Source organism: Gallus gallus, chromosome 5 (assembly GCF_016699485.2).
Source record: "Gallus gallus isolate bGalGal1 chromosome 5, bGalGal1.mat.broiler.GRCg7b, whole genome shotgun sequence".
Taxonomy (NCBI): domain Eukaryota; kingdom Metazoa; phylum Chordata; class Aves; order Galliformes; family Phasianidae; genus Gallus; species Gallus gallus.
The window spans coordinates 35,738,085-35,750,345 of record NC_052536.1 but is presented as its reverse complement, the minus strand read 5'-3'; the positions used below and the strand labels follow the sequence as shown (position 1 = coordinate 35,750,345).

General features: G+C 52.2%; 2 protein-coding genes across 18 annotated transcripts in view; one reads left to right on the top strand and one right to left on the bottom strand.

Annotated features, from left to right (window-relative positions):
- Positions 1 to 8,280, top strand: part of RALGAPA1 (Ral GTPase activating protein catalytic alpha subunit 1) — a 112,676-nt gene extending 104,396 nt beyond the window's left edge. For 8 of the 17 annotated variants that reach the window (XM_015287381.4, XM_015287379.4, XM_025150742.3 and 5 more), the window contains 2 exons: positions 5,283 to 5,397; positions 6,918 to 8,280. In XM_015287381.4, the coding sequence (XP_015142867.2) occupies positions 5,283 to 5,397; positions 6,918 to 7,020 (218 nt within the window). In that variant the 3' untranslated portion in view covers positions 7,021 to 8,280. Of the gene's footprint in view, positions 1 to 5,024; positions 5,398 to 6,917 lie in introns of all 17 variants that reach the window. The other 9 variants (NM_001277453.3, NM_001277452.3, NM_001277451.3 and 6 more) reach the window with 4 other exon arrangements.
- A 757-nt stretch (positions 8,281 to 9,037) lies between these two features.
- INSM2 (INSM transcriptional repressor 2) lies at positions 9,038 to 10,957 on the bottom strand (the record flags this gene model as incomplete). The annotated part of the gene is made up of 1 exon (XM_025151303.2): positions 9,038 to 10,957. A coding segment is annotated over one exon (1,155 nt), but the record flags the coding sequence as incomplete, so codon positions are not given.
- Positions 10,958 to 12,261: the final 1,304 nt, after the last annotated feature.

Below are 12,261 nucleotides of genomic sequence, written 5' to 3'. Positions count from 1 at the left end.
CAGTGGTGTTCTTTTGTGTGTAAGTATAAACCATGAATAGAAGTTAGTTTCAGAGTATAAGTGGGAGAGCTATCCCAGTGTAAATAACCAAAACCAGAGGGAAACTAAATTAAAAGGCAGTAGTTTAAAACAAATTAAATTAACTCAAAGATAGTAACATAATTTAATGTATGGAAAACATTTGGATAGGAAGAATCTGTAACTGGAAACTTCAAAAGCAATGACCAGAGACACCAATCCTTGCCACTTTTCCTACCTAACGCACTCAGTATGTATTCAGCATCAGGCACTCCCTGTAGTGCATATTCTGGTGGGCTTGTATCAGTTCTGCCTGTTCACTTTTGGAAATCTCATTCCAGGCTAAATGGTTCTGTGTTCTTCATCTAGCTTATTCTTTCAGGGAGAAGCAAAGCCGCTTCTCTCCATTGCACCAAACTAATACAGGACATTGCTCCACAGTGACGATTCCTGTGTTCCCTTAAAAACTGTCTGAGTCACACTTCCTTACTCTAACTTAATCTGGAAAAAGAATTCTGAAAAAATTGATTTTTGTCTTAAGCTTTCTCTCCCGTGTAATGGTTTTCTGCAGAAATCTCATTAATAGGAATCTGTAATGCATTTCAGATCTGAGTGAATGCATGTGTTTACACTCCACAAAATGCGATGTCTTGTCCTTAGGGAGTTGTTCTTCTGGATCTTGTGCCATGTAGTAGCAGTCATCTCCCAGGCTTGATTAGTCTGGAAACCACCAGTTACCAGTTCTAATGAGGGTATACCTGTGAGCAGGGTAGATGCAGATGACCCTCAACTTTGAAGGACCATGGTCCTAAGAAAGATTTCACCAGATTTCAACTTGCCATGGTCCCTTGATCTGGCAACTCTTGAAAGATGAGTATGGAGGTCTGACTTGTTCCAGGACTGCACATAGGAGCAGCACTGGAGTCCTGCCTGGGCATCCACACACATTCCTTGTCCCCAGAATGACTCAAAACTTTGCAGGCTACCTGCCAGATGTTTTCATGTTACCTGAACGTTTCTGACCAGCTTCTGAAATTATGTTGCAGCTATTTGTCAAAATTAAAAATATTTTGTCTGTTTTTTATGAAAAAAAAAAACCCACACCAGAAATAGCTAGAAAATATTTCCATATGTTAGATATTACAGGCCTGATTGTTTACTTGGATCATGATCTCGAAATTTATAGTTGTTGAATATGTTCAATTTTTATAAAATACAGCATACATACAATTCCTTACGCTGAGACAGATATATGGAAGCAGTGAAACTACAAAAGCCCACCACCAGGCATTGTAAATTTTGTTGTTATCCTATCAGCCACTTTCAGCACGCCAAATTTTTCATTTAAACTATGACAACTGGCCAACAGAGAACATTGCTGTTCAGTGACAGTGTACTCTTTCAGTTTATGAAAGCTTCAATCTGTGGCAAAAACTGTTTCCTTCCTTAGAGTGGTTGCTCCTTGATACAACACTGTTTTGGCTGCTGCTGTTTTATCTAGATACGTAGGTAGTCCTGTCAAAATATCTGCGACGTCCACCTCCCTGTGCTTAGGGACTTGACTTTTTTTTTTAATTGAGCTTTACCTCTACTTAGTCACAGAATATAATTCATTTGCTACTGCATTTTTTTACTTTTTGCTGTCTCTAATGAACAGAGTAACGTGAACAAATAATGAACAAACTAACACTTCCTGCTATACAGCTGTTGACTAAACCCAATTTCTGTGACACCAGGGTAGGCCAAGGAAACTGTCAGTGACAAGCTCAATGATGTTAAAGGTCTTATTGACCTCATGATGCTAAGATTCTGAGTTTTAAATCGTACTGATGATTTACTTTTGGTTCTTCTCTGTGGTACTTTTTTTTCTCCTCTCTCTGCTACCATAAATAGGACCACAGTATAGTAAACCTCATAGAAAGGGAACCTCTGCCATAGTATCTTGCTTGTGATGCCGGCAGAAGACCTTTTGATCTCAATAATCATTCCTGTATTTTCAAACCAGAGTTCAGCACAGTTCTGCTGCCTCTCTCCCACAGTCAGTGGGGATGCTGACTTACAGGTAGAGAAGTGGGGGAATGTGAAGGCAGTGGTTCTTCAGCATTACACAAGAAGATCTCACATTCCAGAGCCTGCATCATCATGTTTGCTGTGTACCTTTGAATAGAGAATTTGATAATCTTTTTTATCCCATCTTAGCCCTTCACAGATGATGATGGTGCTTTTCGCACTGCAGAGAGGTCTAACCAATGCTCTTGCTGGTGGTTGAAGTTTGTGATTGAAAACACGCCTAAAAGCAGGAATATTTTATGATGGCTGCATGTCTAGTAGGGCTGTAAAGAGTTTCTCATTATTCTTCTCCAGTCTAGACTTATTAAGAATTTTTTGTAATTCCAAGTCAGAGCAAAACCACAGAACTTAATTAAATTTTCCAAAAATTCCACATCGGACAACTGAAGCTGAAACATTAAATGTTTCTGAATAGCTGTTGATCACTTTGGTCATAGTAAGCTGAGGATCTTCAGCACTTTGAAGCAGTAAATTCAGTGTGGACTAGAGCAACCCAATCTAGCTTTAGATGTCCCTGTTCACTGCAGAGGAAGTGGGCTAGATGACCTTTAAAGGTCCCTTCCAACTCAAATGATTCTGTGATTCTTTAACTGCTGGAGTCCCAAACGAATCAACTTTGTACATTTAGTGGAGTCTAATGAAAAACATGGAATATGGCTGCCCAATTAAAAAAATCCCATACACATATGTACCAAGGGATGAAATTAAAGCAGCATGTACAATTCTAATTTTGATATTTCCTAGCTTTTGAACTTTTTACTTTACAGATTAATTGTTTTGTAACAACATTTAATGTGTAGGTCTTTCCATTCTTTTTTTATTATTATTATTTTATTTTCCTTAAGGCATAGGACAAAAGAGAAAACCGTAACACTGATTAGCAGCCATAATGATTCATAAGCAAAACTGTAACCTCAAGATCCACCACCAATTTCTGCAAACTGGGGCAGTGCAGTGATTTGTGGTAGCAGCAAGCTGTCTTAACCTCTGCCTGAACCCCTACCAATGGAAAGAGTGAAAATGTTGCCAGTGGGTGTTCAAGGTATTTGCTGATTACAGAATAGGTTTCTCCAGTAGTCAGCTATCCAGACAGGTTCTGAAGAGTATTCTTTGCTGGACATAAGCTCTTTCACTCATGCTCCATACTCCTTTTGTGCATCTTTCTCATGTCTGGCTCCAGCTCTTTCTCTCCTACCCAGCTCCAGCTCTCCAGGTCTCCAGGCCACTCATCATCTCTTCCTCTGCTTCTCATCTTGCTTGGCAGCTGCTTTTGCAGTCTTCCTCTCTGTGCCTGCTTCTTGCTTCTTTTCATCCTTTCCCAAAACTGTTGATAGATACAATCGGCCCTAGCAAGGCTCTGCTGAGTGTAACTGATAGCCTGGCCAGCTTTGCGCCGGTGTTTGTGAGAGTGGCAGAGGGCACAAACTATTCAAGTGATTTTTCTCTTCCCTGGAGGTCAGGCGAGGCAGGGCTTGAAGCATCTTAAAATCAGAATTTGCCAACATGGACAAATGGTATTTCCCTGGGTGGCCGTTCACAGAAATGACACTCAGAAAAACACTGATCACACAACTGATGTGATAAAGCCAGAAAGCTCAACAGGCAACGTGTCAGCATCCCACTGCACTTATGGTCTAAATTTTTCACCTCTACAAGTCAGAACTGTTGAGTGAGCTGTGCCATGCAAATGGGTGTGCTCTGGTGTATCTGTATCCCTCCACTGCAGTTTCTTTCTAAGCCAGTCTGTAGTTAGGATTCGTTTTTATGTTTAAATAGCTCCATTCTGAGACAAATAAAAATCCTACCGTCATAGGAGGATCCTAAAAATTGCAGCTGTATTGGGAAAATGTCCCATTTCAACTCCCTTGAATAGCTTCCATGTTCACAAACAACTGAAACAGCTTCACGCTGTGATCCCACGCTATCAAACTGATATCAAGCTGATCAAATGCTTCATGCCAGTTTGGTCAGTTGTCAAGCTTAAGACACTAAAAAAAATGAATGACTTTTAAGCATTTTTCAAACTCTTAAAAAAAAGTTAACTCATCTATTTTGTTTATTTTAATTGAATTTTCTTGTTACAGGTCAATTGAGAATAAGGGCTACTTATTTAATCATGTTTTTATAGTTCGGATAACTAAATATTTCATTGCACAAAGATAGAAAGCTTCAACATTTTACACTGAACATTTCAAAACTGAAGGGGAAACAAAACTTGCGAATTTATATAACCACACTTAGTATCCACGTGTGTGTGTGCGTGTATAGATATATATCCATATCTAAAATCCAAAGAAACTGAGTTATGAATCAGTCTGTTGATTGCTGTCAGACTTTAAATATATTTTAAGTGCCATTATTCTTCACTCTTCTGGTGTGGTATGTTCAGATGTGAAAATCACTTTACATGACTTCTGTTCTTTAGCAACTCCTAAGTCGGTTTCTTAAAATTGGACTACATGTGAATTCTGTGCTTTCTAATGTCTGTTTGCAGAAATCATAATCAAAGTTTTAAGATAGGACAAGAATAATACCTTGGTTGAAATAGTTGGAGTTTTAAGGCTTTCCTTATCCAGCCCTTGGTAAAGTTTTGAAGCATGGTTTTACTCCTTGACTTGGGCTAACTAGCTGAAATCCAATGTTTTCAACTCTTGATGTGATTTCAGAGTCTCACGTTGAGATTGGCTATAATTGTAGCACGCATAGAAAGGTGGAACAGCTGGGGAGCAGAAGCCATATGTCAAATTGCCATTTGTTTTTCCCTCTCGGTTGTGTGTATGTGTGTGAGTATTTAACTGTTTTCACAGACTTTGAGAAAACGTTGCAGACAATGCTTAGGATGTATCTCAGTTGCTATAAATAAGGTTGCTGGATCTGGATAATGTCATAGAATTCTTTTCTTTCTCTCTCCCTTCCTTTTTTCTTGTAATGCTTAGTTGGTAAGTATGACACCGGATTTCTGAGCTGTTGCTTCATTGCACATAACTAACTCATCACTCTCTTTAACCTGTAGCATGAGCAGCAATTACATAATGAAATTCGAAATTCTGTTTTCTGTACTCATCTGTTAATACCCTTCAATCTCTGCGGTTCGTGTCTCATGTCTCACACCTGTTATCTTTTATCTTTTCTCCTCCCCCTTCCTCACTTCTTTCCACTTCTCCTTCCTCATCACTTCTTCATTCTCAACAAAGAAAGAAATGCTGTGATATTTCTTCTCCTTCCAAAACCTCCACTAGAAAGCATTGGCCACATCAAGGTAAAGGGCAAAGGCTTGAAATGGAAGGTCTTTCACGCTAGCTGTGAATGGTATGCTGTGCAAAACAACAACGGTTATTTTCTGTTCTCTAACTTCCACCGTTTGAAATGCTTTAATTCCTTGTAAAATTAGAACAAGATAGAATTTCAGAAAATGAGAGTGCATGTTTCCCTGCCTGCCTTTTTTTATGAGGCGCAGTAAGTCAGGCATTATCGTGCTTTTCCAGATTGTTTGGCAATGAAGTCTCCAGCTCATGAAGAGAATTGCTGTCCCCAGCTGGGGAACAAATAGCAGCCCTTTTTCCTCCCCGTCACCTCGGTGGCTGGTGTCAGCTGGAGGAAGAGAGTGTGGGGCCTTGGTGGAACAGGCGGGTAGTGGCCAGGCCAGGAGGGCTCCAGGCACCAAACCCTTCAGGCTGATGGCAGTGCTTTAACTGTACTCTCAGACTTCCTACCCGACGAGCCATGATTTTATTTGACAGGAGTCTTTCCAAAGAAAAGAAAAGTCCTGTTTTTAGCAGGGTTTTTTTTTTTTTTTTTGCACCCATTATATATAGAATGTTAACTGAGAAAGAAATATCTTCGGTTCTGATTATTGCATTATTATTATTTTAAAAGCAATACCATGGTGCAGAAGGAATTAGCAGGTGATATTCTTTCTGGCTTACCGAAGCCAGCAGGGGTTTCCCATTGACTTCTGCAGGACTGAGCTGCTGTCCGCAGTTTATACAGCTCAGAAGTGGTCAATGGCAGTGGGGGGACAGGAGCCAGGCAGCTGTCGGTCTCTGCAGATGGCTGATCAAATCAGTTTAGTTTTGTGCATGTGAGTTTGCAGTGTCCCACTTCTGTACCCAGGAGGCAGAACGTAGCTGCCATGTCACGCTGTCTCCTTCCCGTAGTATCTATTGGCAGAGGCAGCCCGGGCTCTATGAGAAGGGCTCCTGTGGGGACGTCGCTGCGGAGCAGCTCTGGGTGTGGGGATGAGCTCTGCACCGTTATCTCAAATTCATCTTGTTCCTTTTACAAAGAACGTGGGATGCGCAGTGCATCCAGCTCGTACGATCTGTTCAAGCTTTGCCTTTTGGGCCCTGCAGGAATTTGGAGCGCTGACCGAAGTTCAGATGGGAAGAGGCGTTCTGCTCTCCCAGCTCACTCCACTTTTTCAGTTGCGTCCCCAGAGCTCCTTTCACACGCGATGGGCTCTTATCTTCCATGCTGTCATAAAGACTGAACTCCTTGGGGCGATGGCCTGCATAATCCCTCCCCATCCCTGCAGGGAGCCAGACAGGGGTCAGTCCCGCTGCGTAGGAGAGTTACAGTGCCCACCTCAGCGCTGCGTCAGCGGCCGAGGGCAATGGTTTCCGTGGCCTTGCAGCCCGGTGCCCCCCGGCACCAACCTTTCTCTAGAGCTGGTACTGAGGCAGGCACTGCAGCCACCCGCAGCTGGTCAGGGGCTGGTACACGTGGTGGGCTGCCGGCAGCACGGGGCTCCTGCCTGCCCTCGTGTACGGATGCCCACGCTGCGGCACGGAGGCAGCACTGACAGCCTCGGTTCTTGCTGTCCTCTGCAGGCTCCTGCCCAGAGACTCAGCCGGGAGAGCCTCCAGCAGCAGCAGCAGCAGCAGCGCAGGCGGATGGAACCGACTTAGCCTCACCCATGTCTCCTCGGACTAGCAAGAGCCGCATGTCCATGAAGCTGCGGCGCTCCTCGGGCTCGGCCAACAAGTCCTGAGGGCGGAGTGCCCCCAGCTTCCTGACAGCACCCGCAGCCTGCAGCTGGAGGACAGCACCCGGCCCCTGCCTACCCTTCCGTGTGCTCGTTTTAAACAGTGACACTGGAATTTTACTTTCGTATTTTAGCTTTTTTTTTTTAAAAGGATTTTTTTTTTTTTTTTTTACTCCAGGCTGTCTTTTTTTTTTTTCTTTTTTTTTTTTTTTAATTACGTTTTTTTTCCCTTGTTTTTTTACTTAGTGCAGCCTGCCCCCTGTACCTGTTACTGCGCTGGGTGATGGGGACACCTCCCCAGGAGTCCTTTTTTAGCTCTGGTTGATCTGAGTGACATGAGAATTGGAGACTGCCGTTTGGTTACACCGTATTTATTGTGCCCCATTGCAGTTTTCTCTGAAACAAAGAAAGAAATTTGAAAAATGAATGTACAGTTTTAAATTGGAGTTGCATCTGTAAAGTCTCTGTCAGATGTCACAGTGCTAATGCACAGCCTGTGCGCAGGCCATTGATGCTAAGAACGAAATACTCCAACAGCCTTTCAGGCGTTACAGAGCCCAAACAGTAACTTGCACGCCGCAGCAGCTCCTTCCTCACAGAGCAGTGTGTCATGTCATAGCCACGCAGGTGGTGCCATCATCTATGCCAGAAAAGATAAGAATCACTGTGCTGAGTTTCTCCTTCTGCTTGGCTTCCAAATATTTTTATAACGTTTGCTTTTCAAAGTGGTACCAGTAGTCAATGCCACCGAGTTCCATGAGTTATAGCCTTTCTCACCGCGCTGCTGGGCTATATGTGTGTCGTTGTTCCTTAAAAACAGCAACAACAACAACAGAAAAGCACTTTCCTGATCTAAACTCATTGCTCTGATGCTGTGTACTGCAGAAGCAAAGGGAACACGCTGCAGGATCGGACCTGCGGTGCCGCTGACTCGAGCCCCAAGCGCAGCTCCGTACACGCATTCCACCCACCCAGAGATATTTTCCTACCGGAGATGAGATGCTCACATTTTGGGGGCTGGCAAACAACAGAATGCTGTTAACAAAATGTAGCATGGCATCGGTACTAACTCTGCATGTGTAAATATATCATATGGGCGACAGTAAAAATATAAATTATGTATTGTCATTCATGTAGTATCTACAAATTTGTAATGGTTGAAGAGAAGACATGCTATTTAATAATACAATAAAATTATTCTTACCACCTTTTGTGTGTTAGTCATTCACCTCACCGCTAGATTTCTGCTCCACTTTGTGGAAGGTCAGCAAACTGCGCACGGGGCGGCTGCGAGGGTTGTGGGGCTTCCACTCCTACCGAAGCTCAGGCGGGGAGCCAGCTCTGGGGGGCTCCCCATCCACCGCAGGAACGGCTGGGATCCCCATCCCCAGATGTGGGGAACGCGGTGCCCGGCAGCACACAAAGTGCGGCCCGGCGCCGCTGCTGACTGTAGGAACAGCCAGCAATGGTTGGGTCCGCAGCCCTTTCCCTTTGCTCATGCAAGCAGAGAAAGGACGGTGGTTTAAAAACACACAGCGACGCTGAGTTCAGTGACACGAAGAGGCGCTTTTAGCTGAACCTCAGTTAGCACCGAGGGTCTGACAGACGCACTGTTGCAACAGTGCCCGTTGCTTCTGTGTGGGGCCTCGGCGGGCAGCACAGAGCAGCCTGACGGGCTGCCGGATGCTTTCCGTTTTCCACATCTTGGAACCCAAACACAAAAAGTCTGCAAAGCGCACGTAAAATGAAGCATTATCACATGCCCTTGGGCATGATACGTGCGAGCACCCTGTCGTGTGCAACAGAACGCACGACTAGGGAATCGGTGGCTTTTAATGAACAGATGGCAATACGCTGCGTGCTCCTTTCCCAGCGCTGTAGCGAAGGCTGCCCGGGATCGGTTTGGCTCTTCAGCTCTCACCGAACGACCTGCTTCTCCCCCCGGAATTCAAGCAAGGCTTTCGCTTTGTTTCAGACCATTTATTGAATTTGCTCGTCCTTACTTTTGGCCTCATCCGCGATCACATTTGGAAACAAGCAGCACGGCGTGAAATATAAATAAATAAATAAATAACCAACCGAACGAAGAAATACAGCCCGGGACGCCGGCAGCGGGCGGGAGGGCCGCGGCGCGTCGGAGCGCTGGGCAGGGCGCCGCCGAAGCACGGGGCGCGCCGCACCACGGCAACAGCGGCCCGGCCCGGCCCGGCTGCGGGACACCGGGCGGCGGGACAGCGGGACCCGTGGCGGCCCCGGAGCCGAGCGCGGTGTGCCGGAGGGCGGACGCGCGGAAGGAGCGGGAGACGCGTACTTAGCACGGAGAGCAACACCTCGCGTCTTAGCAAGCGGACAGCACGAATAAGTTCCCATACGATTTGCTAGCTATTATGTGACCGGACACCGACCGAACGGGAACATTCACCTTCCTGACTATTTGGTACATAACACAGCGAACGAAACACTTCACGATAACTTCAGTGGTGAAGCTCGGGGGCTAAGGCTATCGAAACAGGGTCACTAGGTCGGGCTCCTTTCTCACGAAAACAAAAATAACTCTTCTCTTTAAGTACCGTCTGTACAGCCGCGCTCCCGCCCGGGCCGAAGGCAGCCCGGGGCCGCCCCGCCGGGGCCGCGACCCCTCCGCCTCGCGGCCGCGCGGACACGGACCGCGACGTTCCATAGGAATTACAGCGCGGCCGGGCCCGGCCCGGGCTCGGGGCACCCAGCGGGCTAGCAGCCCGGGCGGACGGGCACCTGGAGCAGCAGGACCTGCCTGCCTTCCGCCGGGTGGCACTTGCTGGCGTGCCGCGCCAGCCCGGGCGCGCTGAAGAAGGTGGCGGGGCACTGCTTGCAGGGGAAGCCCTGCCGCTCGCCGCCCGCCGCCCCGCCGCCCTCGGGCCGCCCGGGCGGCGGCGGCAGCAGCAGCTCGTCCCGCACGGCGTGCCACAGCCGGTGCTTGTCCCTGATGTCCGCCGAGGGGAAGCGGGCGCCGCACAGGTGGCAGCCGAAGGAGAGCTGCCCGCGCTCGGGCGGCCCGAGGGGGGCGGGCCGCGGGGCGCCGTGCGTGCCCAGGTGCTTGCGGAGGTAGGCCTGCCGCCGGAACCGCTTCTGGCAGCACGGGCACGAGAACGCCTCCGCGCCGGGCGCCGCGCCGCCGCTGTCCGCGCCGCCGAGGTGCTGACGGGGCGGCGCGGGCGGAGGGGGCTGCGGGGCGGCGCGGGGCCGCCGCTCGGGGCCGTTCTCCTTGCCCGGCGGGGCGGCGGCGGCGGCGGCGGCGGGGCCCTCGGCGCTGGGGCCGGGCCGCGGCTTGTGCCAGCGGCGGTGCGAGGCCAGGTTGGCGGGGCAGCTGAAGATCTTGTGGCACTCGGGGCAGCGGTACTCGACGCGCACGATGCGGGAGCAGCGGTGCTGGGCCAGCGCCAGCGGGTCGGCGTAGCGCTCCTTGCACAGCTGGCAGATGAACTCGCCCAGCGGCGTGCGGCCCCCCGGCGGCTCCGCGCCCGGCCGCCCCTCGGGGCCCTCCTCCTTGATGCGCAGCCCCAGCACGGGCGAGGTGGTCACCTCGTCGGCGAAGCTCAGCTTCCGCGCGGCCTTCGCCTTCTTGGCGGGCGCCTTGGCCCGCGACGGCCGCTTCAGCGCGGGGACGGGCGGCGGCGGGGGCGCGGGCGGCGGCGTGCGGGGCGGCGGCGGCAGCTTCTCGGCCGGCGGGAAGGCGGCGGCCAGCGGGAAGGACTCGGCGGAGGCGGGGGAGCTCAGGCACCGCTCGAAGAACGCCGCCCGCGGCCCCGCCGCGCCGCACGGGCCCCAGCCGCCGCACGGCCCCTCCGGATGACCGAGCCCGGCGCCCCCGCCGCCCGCGCCCCACGTCGCGGCGGCGGGCGCGGGGCGGGCGGCTGCGGCGACGGCGGCGGCGGCGCCCCCCTCCTCCTCGCCCTCCTCCTCCTCCTCCGCCCCCGGCCGAGCGGCGGGGCCGCCCTCGGAGGCGGCGGGCGGCGGCGGGGGCGGCGGGTCCCGCTCCCGGGGGCGCGCCCGGTAGGAGCCGCCGGGGCGCCGGCTGCGCTTGACGAGGAAGCCGCGCGGCATGGCGAGGCGGGGGACGGCGGCAGCGGAGCCCGCTCCGCTTTATACCCCCGGCGCCCGTTCCCGCCCGGCCGTCATCCTCCCTCCGGCGTCGGCGGCCAATGAGGAGTTGGGGCCGGCGCTGGCGGCGGCGGGGGCGGGGGCGGCCGGACCCGGCCGGGGCTCCCCGCCGCCGGGGCGGGCGCGGAACGGGCGACGCGGCCCCCGCGGCGTCCCCCGGGGCGCGGCCGCTCCGTCCCCGTCAGAGGGGACGCGGTGCGGGGCACGGCGGCATCCCCGGGCCCGGCAGCCCGGCGGGGTCGCGGCAGGAGCGCCCCTCGCCGCCCGTCGCGGGCCGTGCCGGCAGCCGTCATCCGCGGCGAGGCCGAGCCGTCCGCCCTGCCGGGTTTTCCTCCGCGGAGCGGGAGGGGCTGCAGGCGCGGCTGGCGGCGCGCGCCGTTCCACCGCGCCTCGAGAGCGTTTCCGCAGCTCACAGTGCGGGCGTCGCGCGACGCCGCTCCTCGAGCTCCTCTGCCGCTCGGAAGGCTCCGTCACCCCGGCAGCTGCTGCGGTACGGCACCCGGCCGCATCGCTGCCGGGCATCCCGCGGAGCGCGAGGGATGTAAGGCTGAGCCACGGGACGACGAACGGCTGCAGGGCCGGCCCTGCCCCGCTGCGAGCCGCCGCCGCGCGTGGGTGCCGCGAGTGTGCGTTCGTGCGCGGTGCGGCGGCGTTCAGCCGGTTGCTGACGGCCGCCCTTGGGAAGCGCTGCTGTGCGCTGGGGGAGGAATTGCTTTGCCACGCTTCCTCCGAGCCGCCTCGAGTTGTCAGTACGTCTCTTCTGGGTGTCACGCAGACTGAGCTGTGACGGTCCCGCGGGGACTTTGCAAAGCGGCGTGCCGTGGCCGATGCACGGGCTGGAGCCTCGCTCCGTGCCCTGCGCTGTGCCTGGAGCCCGGCCCCAGCCGCGGCTGTGCCACAGGGCCCACCGAGAGCATCCCCTGCCTGCAGAAATGGGGGCACAGAAACGGGCACGGGAGATCCGGCACCCCTCGGGCAGGGGCTTTGCAGCGGTGGTGGTGAGGATGCGAGCCCTCGTGCAGAAAGACAACTCGCCCCACCTGCTCCAA